The 20,544-nt window shown below is 39.9% G+C and overlaps 1 protein-coding gene across 2 annotated transcripts in view; it reads left to right on the top strand.

The window, feature by feature from the left end:
* Positions 1-6,761: 6,761 nt before the first annotated feature.
* Positions 6,762-20,544, top strand: part of SRBD1 (S1 RNA binding domain 1) — a 193,160-nt gene continuing 179,377 nt past the window's right edge. For both annotated transcript variants that reach the window (XM_029937289.1, XM_029937288.1), the window contains exons 1-3: positions 6,762-6,784; positions 13,540-13,619; positions 15,984-16,164. In XM_029937289.1, the coding sequence (XP_029793149.1) occupies positions 13,540-13,619; positions 15,984-16,164 (261 nt within the window). In that variant the 5' untranslated portion in view covers positions 6,762-6,784. The remainder of the gene's footprint in view (positions 6,785-13,539; positions 13,620-15,983; positions 16,165-20,544) is intronic.

The following is a 20,544-nucleotide window of genomic DNA, read 5'->3' as shown; positions in this document are numbered from 1 at the left end:
GAACCAGAAGCAGACTCCAGGCTCTGAGCTAGCTGTCAGCACAGAGCCTGACGTGGGGCTCGAACCCACGAACGTGAGATCTGACCTGAGCCGAAGCTGGAGACTTAACCGACTGAGCCACCCAGGCGCCCCAGGTCATTTTTTTTCTACAAAGAATGTTTTCTGTATGTGGTAATGTTGGTTTCAGGAAAATTCATGTATGTAAAAATGTTGGTGGCTTTGATACCATCTATTAGCTAGCCTCTTGAAGAACACTTGGCTGTGGCAGAGTTTTCTTTGTGGTTAGAGAAGAAATCATTTTTTTCTGTGCTATTATGCTGGTAACTGCCTGTGAAAACTTAAGACTCTTAAAGCCAAGTGTCATATTTGATAAAGGACTACTATGCACAATATATAAAGAATTCTCATGGTACACAAATCAAATAATCCAATGAAAAACTGTCAAAATATTTTAACAGACACTTCACCAAAGAAGATATATGGGTGGCAAATAAACACATTACTAATAAACATCATTAGTCATTAAGAAAATGCAAATTAAAACTCTAATGAATACTCCTACACACCTATTAAAGGGGAGAAAAAAGAAATGAAGAAAAAAACAAACTAACTATCTATATAATATCAAGTCCTGGCAAGGGTGTGGAGATCTCATGCATTGCTGGTGGGAATGCAAAATGGTATAGTCACTTTAGAAAACAATTTAGTAGTCTCCTAAAACTAAATACTTACCATATGACCCAACAATCCTGTTCCTAGGTTATTTGTATACCCAAGAAAAATGAAAATATATGTTCACATGAAACACTTGTATATGAATGTTCATAGCAGCATTATTAATAATAGCCTAAAAGTGGAAAAAACTAAATGTTCATCAACTGTTGAATGGATAAACATTCCATTCAATTGAATGGTACATTCACAATGGACTGCTAACTGGCAATAAAAAGGAAAAAAATACCTGCTGATATATGCATCAACATGGATTAACTTCAAATGCAGTATCCTAAGTGAAAGAAACCAGACTCAAATGGCTACTTACTGCATGATTCCATTTATATGACAATCTGGAAATGGAAGAATTATTGAGACAGAAAACAGATGAATGGTTGCAGGGGCTGGGCACAGGGGAGGAGGCTGACTACAAAGGGGCATTTTTTTTTTTAGGTCATGGAAATGTTTTATATCTTGATTGTGATGGTGGTTACATGACTGTATATGTGTGTCAGAATACAATAGTTGTGTTTTACGTAAATTATACTGAAAACCATGATTTAAAAAAAAAAGACGGGCACACAAACATGGACGTAGACTGATCTGACACACAATGCTTTTCTGAATTTGAATTCCAGTTAGTGTGTGAATAAGTATTAATAGCAAGCACTTTGCAGGATAGTTCCAGCTTCTTCAGCTGTAAGATGGGCCAAAAGCGTTAGAAACAAAACCTAGGTCTGCTCTAGAGTCCCCAGGCATGGCCCCCTATGGTGAGGAACAAAATAAAGGCCCCACTCTTCTGCCTTTCATCCCTTCCCTGCAACCCAACCAACCAGGCCATCATCAGGATCCTAATGAGTCCTGTGGGGTTTCTATGCTTAGATCTCAGGTTGTTTACTGGATATTTTAGGCCTTTGAGGGGGTCTCTGGATACTACTTGAGGATGAGAAGCTCATCAGGAGAAAACTGTACAGTAAGTACATGAATGCAGTTGGGTGAGCCTTTTAGCCAGTGAATTTGCCAGGCAGGTGATGAGCAGAACAGTGGACCTTGCAATAGATATAGTATTTCATCTATTATTCAGCTATTTTTTGGTCTTAATTTTGTTTTTAATTGCATTCATTACAGAATACCATGAGGATTTGTAAAAAAAAAAAAAAGTAAGTGGGACAAAACACTGGGAATTTCAGTTTTCAACTAAAACAGAAATTATATTCTAGTTCAACACATAGGTCCCATGATTTTACTTCATGTAAGATAAATGAATCTAATCCCTTTGAATGACACCTGAATATCCATTTCCTAGAAATATCTACAATTAATTTTCCCCAGCTTACTTGATGGCTCTTCAAGATCCTTTTAATATTTTATCAAAACTCAGGATTTTAATCCCTTGAATCTTTTTTCTTTTACAGAAAAGACTGGCATACTTATCTGTGCTAGAACAATGTCCTCAGACTAGACTAGCACTTTGGAATTATGCTGCTGTTCCCAGACTGAAAAAGTAACAGGAAAGGCCAAGTTTGGGAACCCAATTTCCAGCCTGGTCTAACTCTCTTAACAAAGAAACCTCTTTCTTGTTTGGAAAACACAGGCCATCCCCTCTCCGCTTCATAATCTCTTATATTTTGCAGGAAATATATAAGTTCCCGGCTGACTTATTGAAAGAAGCTCACTGAAGCCAATGAGTTTCAGTGTTAGGAATGATAGCTTCTAGGGGTGGGAAAGTGGATGGGCAAGGTTTATATGCAAATTCATGACATAGGGCTTAGTTTCAGTTTGTGCATTCTCTAATCTGAAACACACTCCTCTACCTTTGTCAGGTGATTCACTCTAAGGGACAAAAAGTTTGAACTTCCAAACTTTTATTTTTATTTATTTTATTTTAACATTTATTTATTTTTGAGAGACAGAGCATGAGCCGGGGAGGGGTAGAGAGATAGGGAGATATAGAATCAGAAGCAGGCTCCAGGCTGAGCTGTCAGCCCAGAACCTGATTCGGGGCTTGAATTCACAAACGGTGAGATCATGACCTAAGCCAAAGTGGGATGCTGAACCGACTGAGCTACCCAGGTGCCCCTTCTACTTGAGTTTTTAAATCGTAACTCACTGGTGGCAGGAGCTTTAGAGTACTTTCATAGTGTGAGGAAGGATATATTTTTTTTTCCAGGCATATTCTTTGAGCCACGTGTTAGTTTACTATTTTATTAAGTACTTATTATTTGTCAAGCATTATTGGGCACTATGTGGGTGGAGGGAGAAGTTAGAGAAGGGGAGACCAAAATGACTAAGACTTAGTTCCATGTACCTTACAATTTAGTGGGTGCAAAATATAGTGCATCTATATTAAGAATTTTTGTTCCCATGGAACTTTGGTTAGTTTAAAGTCAAGGGAGAGAAGGGCCTTGTTATACCCCAGGTGGGTAGATAGTACTTTATTTAGTGTATTTAGAGATTCAACAGTTCCTGAGCATCTCAAAGATTCAGTCTTGCACTGGCCAGTACAGTAGATAAGGAAAGATCTTTGCTTTGGGTGGTGGTATATGGATGTCTTTCAGAGTACTAGGTTTAAATCCAGATTTGCAGCTGAATAGCTGATGTAACTTTAGATGAGTTATTTAACTTCTTCATACCTTGGTCTGCTCATTTATAAAAAGTGGGTAATAACAATATCTCAATGAGCTGATATGGGAGTTAAATACACACATACATGTAAAAGCACTAATTTAGTGCTTGGCACAGGGTAGATGATCAATGAATATCAGTGATTACTACTATTACAGTCTCCCAGGGGAGACAGGACCCAAGTCCATAGGGAAAGGACTTGAAAACACAGATAATGACATAGAAGCGATAACATACCAAGGAATATTTTATGATATGCTTTGCAGCAATAAAATAAATAGCCTCCAAAACATGTTTCATTACTCCCAAGTTCTATTGCATAAGTCTCAGGTGATTGTCCAGATTATTCCAGGCCAACGTTATGAATTTTTTGAAATTTAGCACTTAAGATCCGAAAGTAAACAATAGATTGGGCAAGGACCTGGAGAGAAAAGGCAGTCTTTGTGGTGGGGCCTGGTTTATATACTCAGTCATTATAAATTTCCCTTGACAGCTTTCAGTGGGAATAGCTGTCTTGCAAAATTCCAAGAGAAATGTTTTCTGGATAGTCTTACTTGCCTTTGGAGCTAGGTTGTCACCTGCGTTACTTTTAGGGAACTCCACCCTAGCTTTTATTTTTCTCAAATGTGTGATGTCTAAAACCTTACAGGTTGTTTACTTTCACTTAGGAATCATTTTTCTTCCCTAGTTGAAAGGCAAACATCCCTGATGGAAGAGACAATATCCCGCACTACACTGGCCAATCCCTACACTTGTTCTCACTTTTTCACTGGGGCTACTTTGATATACAACCTAACCCTTGAATCTAGACTGCCTTGTATGGATCTCCATCTCTCATGACTGTATATAGTCTCCAGTCTTATTTGTAAATTCCTCCAACGCAGAAATTATGGCAAACGATTTTGGTTTATCTTGACCCTTAAGCCTATATAGCACAATTCAACATCAAAAATTGGGGCGCCTGGGTGTCCCAGTTGGTTAAGCGTCCAACTTTGGCTCAGGTCATGATCTCATGGTTCGTGGGTTCGAGCTCACATCGGGCTCTGTGCTGACAGCTAGCTCAGAGCCTGGAGCCTGCTTCAGATTCTGTATCTCCCTCTCTCTCTGACCCTCCCTTGCTCGCACTGTCTCTCTCTGTCTCTCAAAAATAAATTTAAAAAACAAAAATAGGTGAATAGTAAATAGTAAATTATTATCGATTATTATGACCAGGTTTCCCTTCCAATAATCCTGCATTGTAATGTGGTCTCTAGTATTTTCAGAACTTGAAATTATGGAGCAGGCTGTGATTGTAGCAGACAGTTCCAAACCTTCTGGAATCACTGTGAAAGGCAACATAAGACTACAAACTAAGGAGGGAAAACAACAACAACTCTGAACAGTCCCACAAACTGATCCTTACTGACCAAGAATCTTAGGATACAGATGAACAGACTTACTAAATTGGAAAAGAGTCCTGTTTTCTTCCCATAGCAAACATTATCTAGTAAAATTTATGTTTACTTTGGGTGAATCTGTATGTAGCAAGGCCCACTCATAAGGTATTTCAATACCTTGGTTGGCCTTTTAGTCCTAACACATGTCATTAGTATGGAACGCTGCTCTATAAAATCCTCTAAAACAAAACCGTGTTTGTTTTTTCTTTAGAGATTTAAAAAATTTGTTTTCAAGTAAACTCTACGCCAAACATGGGGGGCTCAAACTTAGGACCCCTAGACCAAGACTCACATGCTCTACTGGCTGAGGTAGCCAGGAACCCCAAATCCAGGGTTTTAATCGAACAACAGACGTCATTCCCTAATTTTACATCTGTTTTGTGAGTTTAGAGTTTAGTGTGTTTGGCAAAAAACAAATCACCAAAAAAGTCATTTTTTGTTTTTACTGAATACTGATTTTGAGAAAATATATTCAAGGTAAAGGGAAAGAATTACTGGGGAGGCCTTTATAGCTTTAAATTTGGGTTAGTAAAAAAAAATGAAAGTGCAGCTTAGGGAATGGCAGTGGGGTTAATTAATGCTTCTGACTTTGGCTCAGGTCATGATCTCATGGTTCCTGAGTTTGAGCCTCGCACTGGCTCACTGCTGTCAACGCAGAGCTTGCTTTGGATCCTCTGTCTCCCGCTCTCCCTCTGCCCCTCCTCTGCTCACGCTCTCTCTCAAAATATAAACATTTGAGGCACCTGGGTGGCTCAGCCAGTTAAGCATCCAACTCTTGGTTCCCGCCCAGGTCTCAGTCACAAGGTTCTTGGGTTTGAGCCCCGCATGAATGCAGAGCCTGCTTGGGATTCTGTCTCCTTCTCTTTCTGTCCGTCCCCTGCTCATTCTCTATCTCTCTCAAAAACAAATAAACATATATACATTTATTATATAGTGATATATACATAAACACTTAAAAAACAAGATACCATGGAATCATGAAAATAAAATGCAGGAGCTACTTCTGTGTTTTGCAGAAAAAGAGGGAAACAGAACTTCCGGAGTAACAGGAAGACTGGCCTTGGACACTATGTTATTATTGTTAGCACTTACAAGTCACAGCACTTTCCAAGAATCTGAAAATGAAATGGGGCAGGGATTTCCCAGTTTTTGCCCAAGGTGAGGTATCTGGGACCTGCACTTACCTCAAGTAAACTAATTCTGAGTTTTTACCTCTAATATGGAACGGGGTACCTTACCAGGTAAGGGGCAGGATGGAAGGGAAGCAGTGAAAACAAGTTCAAAGACATAAAGGGATTGGCCCAAGTGTACGAGCAACTTTCTAAGAGAAATCGGGTTTCCAAATCGCTGTACCTGGCAGTAAGAGCCGCCTGAGGGACTGAAACAAGGCAGCCGTGACTTCTAGGGTTAAACTCCATTAAGGTAGCGTGCACCTCAAGGACTGTGTGAGGGAGAAGAGGCAAGTTTTGTGTATTTCCCTAAGACGAGAGCAAAACCCTTATCTCAGGGCCTAGGAAATAATGAAACATGCTAAAAAATACGCTTAAAACACACTGAGGAAAGTTCACTAAACGACAATTAAAACTGACTTTAGAAAGAAATTAACTTGACTGTTTCGCATATTTTCTACTGCCTATTAAAAATAATGTACTAAAAAGAAACATTCTTGATAACTTCAAAGAGCTGGATGCAAAGGGTAAGGCGAGTGAAGAGAAAGAGAAAGAACGAGGTGGGTCCGCGTAACCGCACCTCCGGCTCCACCTCCATCAGGATCCGGGGTGAGAGAGCTCGTCCTTACCCGCCCCTTCCCGGGTAGGGCCCCGCCTCAGCGTTCCCACGGGATCCTAGTTCTAGCCCCGCCTCGGTCCAGGTCGGCTCCATTCCGCTCCCGCAGTCTTCAGCTAGTCAGGGAGAAGGGAGGCGGGACTTCCGGTGTTTGAAAAACTTCCGGCGGGAACCGGAAGATGCCCACACAGAATCCCGGGCCTTCCGACTCGCCGGGCGGGAAGGTGAGCTGAGTGACCGCCTCGGCGGTGTTCCTGCGGGCTCGCGCGCCCGGGCTCCGGTAGTTTTCGGGCCATTTAAAAACTTCTGAGCGCTCATTTGGGAAATAACATCCCTCTTTAAAGTGAGAAGTGTCATTACATTTTACGGTCTGCGGTCTGTATCTTCCAACCTACACCCGGAAAGCCCCTCCTAGCTGCCGCATGGCACCTGGCGCGTCTTCTCGGTCAAATCGCAGCCCTTAGCACGTAGGGGCAGACACGGGAAAACCCAGGCAAACCTAGCATGTTTCCACACCTCAAGTTATCGGAGATGGGGGAGGAAGCACCCTTTTCACTATCAGATCATGGCCTTGTCTGCATCCTAGGCAGCGTGTCTGGCATTTGGAGGCGCTGAATAACTGTTGAGGAAAGGAATGAATGGGAACTCTCTAGGCAAGTTTCCTCAAACCTCCCCCGCGGCAGCATGTTATGTTGTAATGTTTGTGGAATGGGAAACAAGGCTAGTCTTGCTGTTTGCGGCTTTGGGTTCTACCTACTTACCTAGAACCTAACGTTTTCCCTTTGACTAAACCATCTCACCTACTGGATCTCAGGCTTCTTACTCATTAGAAAAAAAAAAAAAAAAAGGACTCTCCGATTTCTGAGGATCTTTCCAGGTCCGTTACTTTGTTTATATTATGTAGGGATCTTTGCTGACATTCCAAGCACTTTGTATCCTCGGGGAACCTCCTTTAGCTGCCTCTTAAAAAGTTGTTTCCCGCTGCTCTTAAAGTTTCTAATTGTGGTTTTCCCAATTTTAATGTAATATTTATGTGTGTGCAGGTTTCTTCCATCCCTCCTTCCCCGATTTTCACTCACCCTAATTTAGTGCCTCCTCCCTTAGGACCATCACAGCAACTGATTTTGAATATGCTCATGTGTCTGCAGAGATAAGACAGCTTTGAAAAGGAAAGATCTTAAGCCACTAAGAATAAGAATGTTCTTCTGTTCTATCACTTTTTTAAAAAAGCAATGAGTGTCATGTGTGATATTGCCTAATAGTGATGGGGGAAAATGTATATTTCTCTATAGAGACCATTTTGTATATATTCTTCTGTTCATTTAATAAATGGCTATAGGATAGCTATTAAGTGCTAAGCTCTGTGTTACGCAGACTTAGGCAAATGTGTTTTTTTTAACTTCATGATGTTTACTGTCATGAAGTAAATATGGAGAATGCAGACAATAAACAAGGATTATTCCAGATTGTGTTATATAGTACCGTATAAAGGAAGTAAATCGCGTCCTATAATAATATCGTATCTGGGAAACCCATGTTAGGCCTAAAATGTTGAGCTGTAAGAAATGAGAAGGAAGTAGTCTATTGATAAGCATCGGGAATAGTGTTCCAGGCAGAGTGAACCTGAGATGGTGAAGAATCATGATTCATATAGGGGCAGAAAGAACGTTGTAACTGGCTGAAGAGCTGCAGCAAATGGTCCATGTGGTTAGAAAGACAGGCAGGGGTCAGTCCTGTAGGGCATTTTAGAAGGTCATGGTACAAAATATTATTTGATTCTAAGAGGATGGAGTGGGAAGTGGGAATGGGTTTTAAGCATTTTCTAAATGATCTTTTGGGTTCATATGTGGAGAATGGGTAGTAGACGCAAGAGCGGAAGCAGGGAAGCCAGTTAAGAGGCTATTACAGTAGTCTAGATAAGAGATATTGGGGGACTAAAGAGATTATAGAAATTTAAGCTATATTTTGGAGGAAGAATTTATGTTACTTGTTAGTAGACTGGTTATGAGAGATGACAGAAAAAAAGATTTGGAAGGCTTTGGCTTAGCAAATGAAACTTTGGAGAATGATAGATGTATTCACTATCTTTGTTGTAGAGATATGTATGCATGTTCCAAAACTTGTCACATTTTTACACGTTAAACGTGTACAATGTATTGTATGTCAATTATAGCTCAATGAAGCTCTTAAAATATTTCCAAGGTTCTGGCTTAGCCATCTATTTAGATGGATGATGGAACCATTTACTGAGATGGGAAAGACTGGGGTGGGAATGGGTTTTAAGACAAGAACTGGTTATTGAGATTTCATTGTGGGTATGTTAAATTTTAGGTAAGCGTGAGGCATCTACATAGTTTCTCAGGCAATAGAATAATTTATTATGAAAATCTGAATCTTAGGCAAGGTTTAGGTTGGAGGTATTAGGATTGTTAATAAGTAGATGATAGAGATATTTCAAAGCATGGAAATGGATGGAATTTTGGTTAATCTAATGAATTCTATAATATGAAGAAAGAGAACATGACAGGAATGGAGATGGAGAAACAGCTCTCAGAAACATCAGTCTTTAAACTGGAATATGTATATCCTTGGGAGTATACCTGGTATAGACAGTTTTGAAGAAATAATTTCTAGGTCCTTAGCTTCTATAGATACTCTTTTTAAAACCGGTCGCTCTGAAATTGGCCTACATGCTCAAGCATATTCTCCTTTCCCATCTCCCTTTGCAAATTCATATTTTTCTACTTGTCGAGGACTAAGTTTACATCTTACTCATCATTCAATGGCAATATTGCTTCCAGGTTGCCTAATAAAGGGGAATTTGAAAATACTTGTTTCAGGAAAGAAAAAATATTTGTTTCTTTAATGGTTAATCAGAATTTTATGAGATTGCCCCGGGTTTGTCTACCCTTATTTTAAACACATTTCTATTAAGAATGAAGTGTGGAGTGAGAATTGGTGCATGGTGGCCTGTATGGGAATGTTCTGGATTCTGGTATATTGTAGAATGGAGAGGTAGGAGTAGATAATCTGCTTGGGTTGTTTGTTGGGGGATTTAATGTCTTTCGGTTTTTATTTTGGGGCTGGCCAGATTCTCCAGAGAAGAGCCTTTCCATTTCCCTCCCTGGAGACAAAGGGTCTGACTAGGAGATTAGTGGGAGCAGAGGACTGCAAGGATGGGTCCTCTTCATTTACTGTTCGGTCTGTATGATTCTTGTGCCCACAACAGTCAGTATTTGCTGTCCTGTAGTCTAAAGATGGTTTTATCCTTTCCAGACTTTTTTTCCGGGGCAGTTGCTTAATAGCATGAAGTGGCGTAGGGCCTTTAGAGATACTTCTTTGCTTCAGACAACTTACACCAGCCCTTAGTCCCTTTATTCTTACTTAGTTCCAAGGTATCAGGTACTGCTTCTTGTGATTTTTTTTGATGATAGTGCAGATTAGTTTGGTTTTGAAGTGCGCCCGCTGCTGACTCGGAATCCTAATTTTTATATAGTGAAATCTGTTTGTCTTTTGTCTTTTGAAGTTTTGAGTTATGTCTAGGAAAACTTTTCTTCCCCTACTTCCACTCCAAATAATGAAAATAGTCATTTTCTGTAGTACTTTTACAGTTTTATTTTTTAATTAATTTTTTTAATTTTAGAGAGAGAGAAAGCATGAGGAGGGCAGAGGGAGAGAGACAGAGAATCCTAAGCAATCTCTATGCTCAGCACAGAGCCTGACTCAGAGCTCAATCCCATGACCCTGGGAACATGATTTGAGCTGAAATTAAGAGTCAGACACTCAACTGACTGAGCCACCCATACGCCCCTTGTAATTTTATTTTGTACATTTTATAATTTATTTATTTTGATGGTCTCTTTTATACATATTTAAAATTTTTTTCCCTTTTTTAAAATTTAAATTTTAGGTAACATACAGTACAATATTGATATCAGGAGTAGAATTCAGAGATTCATTATTTATAGACAACATCCAGTGCTTATCACAAGTGCCCTCCTTAGTACCCATCACCCATCTAGACCTTCTCCCACCACCTTCCTCCACCAACCTATAGTTCTCTATTATTGAGTCTCTTGTGGTTTGCTTCCCTCTCTTCTCCCCCCCTTCCCATATGTTTATCTATTTTGTTTCTTAAATTCCACATATGAATGAAATTATATGGTATTTGTCTTTCTCTGCTTGACTTATTTTACTTAGCATAATACATTCTAGCTTCATGTTGTTGCAAATGGCAGGTTTATTCTTTTTGAAGTCTAAGTAATATTCCATTGTGTATCTAGACCACATCTCCTTTATCCATTCATTAGTTAGTGGACGTTTGGGCTCTCCTTAGTTTGTCTGCTGTTGATATGCTGCTGTAAACATTGGGGTGCATGTACCCCTTTGAGTCTGTATTTTTTTACCCTATAGGTAAATACCTACTAGTGCAGTTGCTGGATCATAGGGTAGTTCTATTTTTAGTTTTTTGAGGAACCCCCATACTGTTCTGCAGAGTGGCTGCACCAGTTTGCGTTCCCAGCAACAGTGCAAGAGGGTTCCCATTTCTCGGCATCCTGGCAAGGCACCTGTTGTTTCTTGTGTTGTTAATTTTAGCCATTCTGCAGATGTAAGGTGGTAGCTCATTGTTGCTTTGATTTGTATTTCCCTGATAGTGATTAGTGATATTGAACATCTTTTCATGTGTTTGTTAGCCATCTGGATGTCTTCTTTGGAAAAGTGCCTATTCATGTCTTTTGCCCATTTCTTAACTTGTTTTTTGGATGTTGAATTTGATAAGTTCTTTGTAGATTTTTGGATTCTAACCCTATACCAGATAACGCTTTTTGCAAATATCTTATCCCATTGTGTAGGCTGCCTTTAGTTGTTGATTGTTTTCTTCACTGTGCTGACTTTTATCTTTATGAAATCTCAATAGTTCACGTATGCTTTGTTTCCCTTGCCTTCAGCGACATGTCTGGTAAGATGTTGCTGTGGCTAAGGTTAAAGTGGTTGCTGCTGTTCTTCCCTAGGATTTCGATGATTTCCTATCTCACATTTAGGTCTTTTATCCATTTTGAATTTATTTTTGTGTATCATTGTAAGAAAGTGGTCCAGTTTCATTCTTCTGCATGTCGCTGTCCAGTTTTCTCAGCACCATTTGTTGAAAAGACTGTCTTTTTTTCATTGGATATTCGTTTTCTACTTTGTTAAGGTTAGTTGACCATATAGTTGTGGGTCCATTTCTGGATTTTCTATTCTGTTCCAGTGATCTATGTGTCAGTTATTTGTGCCAGTATCTACTGCTTAAATCACTGCAGCTTTGTGATGTGGCTTCAAATCCAGAATTGTGATGCCTCTAGTTTAGCTCTTCTTTTTCAGGATTGCTTTGGCTATTTGGGGTCTTTTGTGGTCTAATTTTAGGATTGTTCATTTTAGCTCTGAGAAATATTTTGTACATTTTAAATCATTAGTCAGTGTGGAATATAGTTTTGTTCAGGGTATGGCAGTAGGACTTATATATGTGTTTTTTTCAGAAGGATAGCTTGTTGCCTTAATACAATTTATTAAACAATTCATTTCTGTCCTGATTTGAAATAGCACCCCATGATACACTAACTTTTTCTGTTTGTGTTTTTGTTTTATTTTAGTAAAGTTCACATAACACAGAAATCAAAACTTGTCCATTTCTTGATGATTAATATCTAGAAGCACTTACCTGAAGAAGGATGGCCTGCATAAGCATACAATGCCACAAAGGGAGGTGAAGGAAAAGATGGAAGATTATCTTGTCTACTTCTTGGAGACTGTTTTTCTTTTGTTCTCCTGGTTTACTCTGGGTGCCCTCTTGGCTGATAGCTCTGCAATTACTGGATTAAATTGAGCTAAACAGCTGAGGGCACATGTACCCTTTTGTAACAACCCCTCTGTGGTTCTATGAAGCATTCCTTCTTCTTAGTGGAAGTTAGAACTGGAGGCATTGTATCATATGACTGGTTAAAGGGTTCCAAGCATCAGAATCTAATGTAGATTTTAGAGTTTGACATACACTCTTTAGGTAATAAAATTTATTAGCTAAAGCAAATTTGCTTACTTCCTATATTATAGGATGTCTCTGGTTATTTGTCTCCATGTTTTAATTTAAAGAATGGGGCCTTCGAATTTGGTAAATATTTTCTAGTGACATTAGTGGTCATTTTCAAATAAGTGTTTTATTTAAATACCATAAACTAAGCTAAGGGAATGGATGTTCTTATTTTTTTTCAATTTAAAAAAAGTATTTTAATGTTTATTTTTGAGAGAGAGAGAGTGTGAGTGAGAAAGGAGCAGAGAGAGTGAGACACAGAAACCGAAGCAGGCTCCAGGCTTCAAGCTGTCAGCATAGAGCGCAACTCAGGGCATGAATCCATGAACTGCAAGACTATGACCTGAGCCGAAGTCGGACGCTCAACCAACTGAGCCACCCAGGCGCCCCAGGAATGGATGCTATTGTTTAGGAATAACGTGGCTGCTTATTCAGTCCATCAGCATTTATTTGACTGTCAACTTTATAGATAGGCCTTTACTGTATGTTGTAAGAAGATATAAAAGTGGGAAAATACTTCTAATTTTTGAGATAATAGTTTAATAAAGGACTTTATAATTTGATATCTGATAAAACGTCTAATAGTGCTTGTGGTATACTCAAGCATGTAACTCTAAAAAAATCTAAAAATTGTCACCCTGTTGGAGCTTATATTTTTCCAAAAATGGCCCAGTCCTTAGGCTTTTGAAATCATTGGAAGTCTGTTAGCTGCTCTTATGGTCGGCAGCCACGTAGGAGGGGAAACCAGTGTTTGGGCTTTTGAATACTTCTCATTGTTTTTTTTTCCTATGGCATTTTTTAACAGCAGAGCTATTCAAGTGTTGGTTTTGAGTGGCACATCAGTTTGCAGACAACATAAGTGATAATTATTCAAGTGATTCACATCATGCTGATTTTATCTTCTGTTTCTTCCAGATGTCATCATTGCCAAGAAGAGCAAAAGTAAAGGTCCAGACTGTGGTACCCAAAGATGAATTCTCTTCCTTCTCAGAGTTGTAAGCATATTGGTTTCATACGGGATTAGGAGAGTGATGTATATTTTAAGGAGGAATGCATTTTGTCACTTATTAATGTACGTCATTTGGGTTGAGGAAGGCTATGTCTTTTTTATTCATTCATGGGACAAATATTTATTGAATGCATGCTGTGTCCCAGGCTCTGATTTGGTGTTGGTGTTCAACTATGGAACAAGGAGAGAGAAAGTAACCAACTAAGTGTATAACGTGGTCTTTACAATAGAGTGTGAGCTCCGTAGAGCACAGAGTTTTTTATATTGCTTCAGAACAGGGTTTGACAAACTCAGCACTATCGGCCAGATAACTCTTTGCTATGGAGACTGTCTTTTGCATTGTAGGATGACTAGCAGCATCTCTGGTCTCTACTAACTAGTGTCTGTAGGATCCCCTCAGTGTGACAATTAAACATGTCAGACATTGCCAGAAGTTCCCCATGGGAATAAAATTGTCCCCAATTGAGAGCCTCTGCTTTGGAGTACTGTACTGTCTGTGCCCAGAGTTATTTGTTCAATAAGTGACTGATAAGGCAGCAATGTACTCTAAAGGAACATTAAACAGGGCAAGGGATTGCATGGTGAGTGGTCTGGGCAGGGACCATCTTGGTCGTAATACTGAGGAAAGTTCTTTTGGAGGATGTGAAAAGAGATCTAAGTGAGATTTGGAAGTACAACTTGCAAGGATATGGGTGTGTGTGTTCCAAGTAGAGGGAGCAGCACGTGCAGAGACTCCAGGGCAGGATGAGTTTGCTGTGTTCCGGCAACAACAAGACAAGTGTGGCCAGACAAGAAGTCGCCAAGGCCGAGGGCGACTGGAAATGAGATTGGAATGAATAGTACCTAAAAGGCCTTGACAGGGTGTCACCATTTTATATGAAGTGGTGTAACTGGACCAACAAGAGTTTGCTCCTTGGTGGGTCACAGATACACCAGGTGGAGTTGTCACACAAAGTAAACGTTATTCGCAACAGATAAGGAGATCACTGGGAATATCTTGCAATGCTGTGACTCCCCAAAATAGGGTGACTAGGTACCCTCTGTTTAGGATTAGGATGACAAGAGAAGCCTTATCATCGCATGTGGAGGTGGGCATAAGGTCACACATGCACCTTGAGGAAACATACATTGTATGTTATGTAAATGAGGCTTGTGCCCCTCCTTGGGTGGAGGTTTTAGTATTCTAGCGAGGTAAAGGTAATTGCCGGACACTTCAGGGGTCACTCTAAGGTCTATCTGTGCAGGTGCGAGTCAGGGGTTTAGCTCAAAGGGACTGGGTGGTCTGGGCCTTCAAGAGGTCTTGTCAGGGCAGTCCCATCACCTGAAGGATGGTTTTGGGTTTCATTTGCTTGATTTAAGGGAGTAGTCGCCTGAGAGAAAAGCTTAAGGAAAAATGTGAGACAGGAAAAATGTTAGTACAAGCAAGTGGGCAGTAAAGGTCAGGTCTTGGATCTAGCTGGTGACAGTGGGTTGGGAAGCCTCTGGAAGGTTTGGGACAGGGATGTGACATGATCTGGTTTACATTTGTAAAAGATCATTCTGGTGTCTTGGTGGAGAACAGACTGTAGTAGGGGAATAAGAATGGAAGCAGGGGATCAGTTAAGGAGATTATTGTAAAAGTCTAGAGTCCTGGAAGTGAAAGTGGTAAGAAATGGTCTAATTTGTGAGATATATATATATATATATATATATAAAGTTTATTTAGTTATTTTGAGAAAGAGAGTGATGTGGGGAGGGGCAGAGAGGGAGAGAGAGAGAATCCCAAGCAGGCTCCACGAGGTCAGTGCATGGAGCCTGATGTGGGGCTTGAACTCATTAACCGTGAGATCAGGAGCCAGAGTTGAAGTCGGTTCCTTAACCGGTTGAGCCACCCAGGCACCCCAGTGATGACTTTTTATGTAATTAGGATGTTTCCTATAGCCATTTCCCACTCGTCACATTGGTTTGAATAAGTTTATTTAAGTTAATTTGATTACCACTTAGGAAATTGTTAAAGTGCTTTTCACTGGTATAATGGCAAAGCTCACAGTGACTCTGGTATAACACCACCCAGTAAATTGCTTAAGGTCATGAGTGATTTCCTCTGTCTTGGGTGTGTGTGTGGCACGCGTGGTGTAGGTTAGGGGAGAATGGAGACACCTGTGATTCATTGCATATCTGGGCTATTTTTACACTGGTCCTTGATCAGCTCTTGTTTCAGTACTTAGCAATATGTATTCATAGCCTCTGCTCACATCACTCCATTTTATATTAAACACCTCCTACCTTCTTCTTTTTTCAGGAAGCATGTCTTTTTTGCTTTTAGCATTTGGCTTTATTTTTCCTTCATTTTCTATCAATTTACTCCTAGATCATCTGCCTCTGAAGAAGATGACAAGGAAGATAGTGCCTGGGAGCCCCAAAAGAAAGTCCCCAGAAGTCGTAAGCAGCCTGTTCCCAAGGAATCCAAACCAAAGAGGGTGCGGCGGGTAAAGAAGACCACCCTACAGATCAGCGAGGGCTCCGAAGGCGTGGCTGTTAAGGAGGAGCTGGTAGGTGCTGCAGCTGGATGGAGAGAATGCTGTAGTGCTTCCCTAATTGGAAGTGCTACTTTTTCTTAACAGAAGGACGTAGCAGATAGATGACAAAAATTTCAGGGCAGCGGCATGCTCTACCATGGGCCTTAGTAGTATTTACCATCAGATCAACTGTGTTGGAAGGGAAAGGGTATTTATCAGCTGACATATTTTTTGCAATAAGCAAACACTATATTTATACCAATCTGGTTTAAAAAAACCAAAAGGCCAAACAATAAATTATAGACTTTATTGCATTACAAAGACTTATGCTTTTCGAAAAGCATTCCCTGTAATATTCCTTTAAAACTGCTTCCATGGTACATTTGAGTCTGACGCCTTAGCCCACTCAGCCATCCTGACACCACCATGGTACATTTGAAAAAATACTCTTTCAATCTGTAGTAGAAGCCTGACTTTCCAGGGACACATTTATTGTGTATTGTTGGGGACATTACATTGTACTTTCCTTTGCCCTTGGATAGAGCTTTTGTAAAGTTAAATCAGTCTTTTCTCCTATTACCTGTTTCTTTATCTTTGTGTACAGTTTTTATTAAACACATTTTTAAAGGGCGAAGGGGCATTACCTATAGCTGAGAAGGTATTGACTTATATTGACTTACTGACTTGTATCATCTTGTTGCAGAATTTGGAGGTTTTTCATTAAGCATGGTATGGCTTTACTTAAAAGTAGCTTGATTGTCTAACCTATAAAATATTTCTTAGTTCAGTGGTATTTGGTATTAGAGTCATAAACCCTTTGAGAAACTGATAAAAATTATGAACTCTCTCTTCCCATGCCCAGCTTCTAGTTCAAGAAGTTACATCTTAAGAACCGTTGTCGTGGTGATTTCTTGATCATTCTAGTGCCGTTCAGTTATATGTACATAAGGAGAAAAGAGAATTTAAATAGAAATTCTCTCACTTAAGAATCATCCTGGGGGTTGCCTGGGGGGCTCAGTCAGTTAAGCATTTGACTTTGGCTCAGGTCATGATCTCGTGGTCTGTGGGTTCAAGCCCCGTGTTCGGCTCTGTGCTGATACCTTGGATCCTGGAGCATGCTTCAGATTCTGTGTCTCCTCTCTCTGTTCCTCCTCCGCTCACACTCTGTCTGTCTTTCTCTCTCAAAAATAAATAAAGCTTAAAAATAATTAAATTTAAAAAAAGAAACATTCTGGGAAGTTTTTAGAATTTCTTTCAGAATTGTCAAAATTCACATGTTTTCTACCTCAGTGAAAGTACTTTTAGCATGTTAGAAGATTTCATTTCATTAGGTTTGGCATTTTCTCTTCTATAGCCACCACTGCACAAAATAATTGAAAACACTATTTTGGGTAGAGTTAGCATTGGTAGCCTTCTAGTAACTTTGTTTTTAGTAAACATCATAGACAAAATCATTATTTAGTGTCTTCCTCTCTGTGTTGCTGGCATTTACCAGCTCATTGTCTGCCACTCTTTGTTTTTTGAAGACTTTAGCTCCGCTCCTACTTCACATCTCCTTTCTGCCACCTTCTGCTGTTTGTAGTGATTCCCCTCCACTGGGATGAGCTGGTTAATGCCCTGTGTTCCTAGTCCTTTGGTCTCCTCATCTCCAGGGTCTCTTCTCTGCCTTTATCACCCCTCTTATGAACTCAGCCTGAATCCTGTCATCATTAGAAACTGTTACCACCGACATTCCCATTCAGCCATCCCACTTTTGGGGCTGCATCTCACCATTTTCTGTTCTCCGAGCTCACTGGTTAGGTACCCTCACTGCCACAGTTTTACAGCTTTGACCCAACTTCTCATTGGTAGCTCTCAACCTGGGGAACTTGAAAAAATGTCAGTGCCAAGGCCCCTGATCTACACCAGTTAAGCCTGGAAAGAATTGTGGGTGTGGGCCTGAACATCTGTGTTACTACTTTCCAAAAGCTCCTCAGGTGACTTCTGTGGACAGCCAGGGCTGAGAGCCACGACCCAGACCCGCCTCACAGATCACTGTCAGTCAGCCCTTTTCCTGCCTTACCAGGTCTCAACTACATAATGTCTCATTTAAATCACTTTTTATTAGCCACACCAGTTTTGCCCTTCTTTCCTTCAGTTACACATGGCTGATCAAACCCGACCCTGGGTGAGCCATCGCCTCTCCTCAGCCAGCACTGAGCTGCTGACTGTTGCTAAAAATGGCCTTGACTTAATTTATTTTCCTTTCAATTCATACTCTCAGACCTCAGAATTACACTAAAAATACCTGGCGACTTATTCTTTTTCTCTAGCAGATTTGTTTTTCCTAAATACCTTCCTCTTCTTTCCCTCCCAGCTAATGACCTTGCCTTTTACATATTTGAGAATTTAGGAAGCTTCTTGTTATCTCACAACCACGCCAGCTCTGTTTGTGCTCATGCTCTGTCCTGTTTCGGTGGAGGAAATGTCATCTCTCCTCTCGAGAGTTTGTCCCACCACAGGGGCTATTCACGCCATCTCCTCTTGCTCAAGGTCTGTGTCATTAGGCATCCCCTTTCTTTTCTCTTGTCAACTTTTTTCCTAGTGGCTCAGTTGCTACAGAGTTTAAAAATGCTCTTTTAAATCTAATTTTTAAGAAGCATCCCCTTGACTCTTCATCCCTCGCCAGTTCTCTGTCACGTTCACACAGTACAATACAAGGCAAGGCCAAGGCCTGCTGACTGATTTGACTGGAAAAGACACAATGAGCCACTTTTTTGCCTTAGTTTACCACTTTCAGAGACAGCAAAAAGAAGAATGAACAAGTTTTTCTTGGAGTCTTAGGTTTAGTCATTTAACCATTTGGAATGTTAAGGGTGATTAAGAAAACCCTGAGGCAGGAGAAAATGAACTTTGATTATTCAGTCTGCCAGAGATTCAGGTTGAATATAAGGAGGGAAGTGTTCTGATGGAGCCGTATTAAACCTGAGTATGTCACTGAGACAGACTATAAGGTCTTACAAAATGGGGAGAGACTTCCCTGTTTTTGACAGTTTAGATCTACATTTCTCAAAATTATTGGTCTTTGAACCCCTTTACACTCTTAACACTTACTGAGGACCACAAGGAACTTTTGGTTATGTGGGTTATTGATACTGATATTTACCATATGAGAAATTAAAATATTGATCAATTTAGAAATAATAAACCTATCACATGATTATGCAACTAACACTAATGAAAAATAGGTATATATTTTCCCAACCAACAACAAAAAATTAGTGAGAAGAGTGACACTGTTTTACATTTTTGCAGATGTCTTTAATGTCTGACTTAAATGTATAAAGAACATTAAATGTATGACTGAAATGTATAAAGAACACCCGCCTCCACACAGATATGTATTTGGAAAAGGGAGAGGTGTTTTAAAAGCTTTTTCAGATAAATGTGGATATTCTTATATGGTGCAGTACCAAAACTCAGTAAATGGTAGTTTCTTAAAAGTTTGTTTCCTTGTAGAAACTGAAACCATATTATTGAGCTTCTTTACTCTGTTACATTAAAATCCATTTGTCTGTGTTATTGAAGTGGGTCTTTCACTCGTGCATGAATTTGTGACATATGGTATATTGGTCTTTTGGGAATTATCAGTCCACTGATTTATGCAGATCTTCCAGATGTTGCTGTCTTTAATTATCTGAAGACAAAAAGTCACATTTGTTAATATAACCACTAGTCTCATCACCGTGTTGGGGAGTTGTCAAGTTCACAGTGTATGCAACTTTTTCACAATTCTAATTTTCACTTTTTTAAAAAGATTTTTTATGTTTTTATTTTATTTTTGAGAGAGAGACACACACACAGTGTGAGCGTGGAAGGGCAGAGAGAGAGGGAGACACAGAATCCGAAGCAGGCTCCAGGCTCTGAGCTGTCAGCACAGAGCCCATGTGGGGCTTGCCGTCACGGACCGTGAGATCATGACCTGAGCAGAAGTTGGACGCTCAACCAATTGAGCCACCCAGGCACCTTACTAATTTTCACTTAACTGACTGAGCCATCCAGGTGCCCTTGAAACTGGGTTTCTAAGTCAGCAATATGATTTTGTCAGCATTTCTGGAAAAAATATATCTTTCATGGGTGATTTTATATCAGTCCTGCTCATAAGAGTGGTTTAATAATTAGTGACATTTTTCTGACCTGGGTATCATCTCTTCTCAGAGGTTGAAGTAAGTAGGTACTTAAATGAGAATCAGAAATTTACTTGGTGAGCATGGATTCAGATTGGGAGAATTAGATAAATCCATTCTTTTGGGTTTATTGAATGCCTACTGTGGCTTAAGTATTATGTTTGTCCCAGTGACATCCAATGTTTTAAATCCACGAATCTGAGGTAGTCTGGTGTGTCCATCTCACAGGAGGGCTGTCTTAACCACT

This window comes from Suricata suricatta, chromosome 4, assembly GCF_006229205.1.
Source record: "Suricata suricatta isolate VVHF042 chromosome 4, meerkat_22Aug2017_6uvM2_HiC, whole genome shotgun sequence".
Classification (NCBI taxonomy): Eukaryota; Metazoa; Chordata; class Mammalia; order Carnivora; family Herpestidae; genus Suricata; species Suricata suricatta.
The sequence above is the reverse complement of the archived record's forward strand: the minus strand, read 5'-3'. Positions and strand labels throughout refer to the sequence as shown.